This window comes from Merops nubicus, unplaced genomic scaffold (genome assembly GCF_000691845.1).
Source record: "Merops nubicus isolate BGI_N331 unplaced genomic scaffold, ASM69184v1 scaffold43428, whole genome shotgun sequence".
NCBI classification, from domain to species: domain Eukaryota; kingdom Metazoa; phylum Chordata; class Aves; order Coraciiformes; family Meropidae; genus Merops; species Merops nubicus.
Genome location: NW_008625841.1, coordinates 891 through 1,678, shown reverse-complemented (window position 1 = coordinate 1,678; position 788 = coordinate 891). Strand labels below are relative to the sequence as shown.

At 54.4% G+C, this 788-nt stretch overlaps 1 protein-coding gene across 1 annotated transcript in view; it reads right to left on the bottom strand.

Annotated features, from left to right (window-relative positions):
- Positions 1-431: 431 nt before the first annotated feature.
- Positions 432-788, bottom strand: part of LOC103778227 (collagen alpha-1(II) chain) — a gene marked incomplete at its 5' end in the record, with an annotated part of 1,079 nt that continues 722 nt past the window's right edge. Inside the window, one exon of the mRNA XM_008945804.1 lies at positions 432-607. Within this exon, the coding sequence (XP_008944052.1) occupies positions 461-607 (147 nt within the window). The remainder of the gene's footprint in view (positions 608-788) is intronic.

The window sequence follows — 788 nt, the reverse complement described above, 5'->3', positions numbered from 1 at the left end:
AAAAATACAGACGCGTTTTACAAGAAATGCCCCATTTTTTGGGGGGGGGGGAGTTTCTTTTTTTTTTTTTTTGGTGTCGGATGATCCCTCAGCACTAAGGGGGGAGGGATGTGGGGGCGGGAGGGGATTCCTGATACCCGGATGGAGCGAGGTCCCTTTGGTTTAGGGAAGGGCTCGAGATGTTCCCACCTCCACCTGACCTCAAGAATTCGATCTTCCAGGAAGAGAATAAATAAATAAGCCCGTGGGGTTTTTTTTTGTTGTTTGGGTCCGCGATCGTCGCCTCCGTTCAGTGCAGAAGTCGTAGGAGGTCCTCAAGGTGGGCTTGGAGGGGGTGGGTGTAGATTTAGGACATTGGGCTGGAGGTTTTTAAGAGAAGGAAACCAAAAAATACAACCCAACAACCCAACAAACAACAGCCACAACCACGCACACACATCAAAACAACCCTTTTTGTTTTTTACAAGAAGCAGACGGGGCCGATCTCGGCGCCGAACTCCTGCTCGGCTCCACCAATGTCCATAGGGGCAATGTCCACGATGGGCAGGCGGGAGGTCTTCTGCGAGCGGTACTCCAGCACGGTCTTGCCCCACTTGCCCGTGTGTTTCTGGGGGAGAAAGGTGGGAATTAGATGGTCCCGAGTCCTCCCAACCAACCTCAACCTCGTCGTTGCCTCCACTCGGCGTCCGCGTCTTTCTGTTGGAAATCGTGTGGGCAGCAGGAGCAGGGTGGGGGTTGTCCCCCCCCGGCTGACCCCTCGAATCTTGGGGGCAGGTTGGGGACCCTAC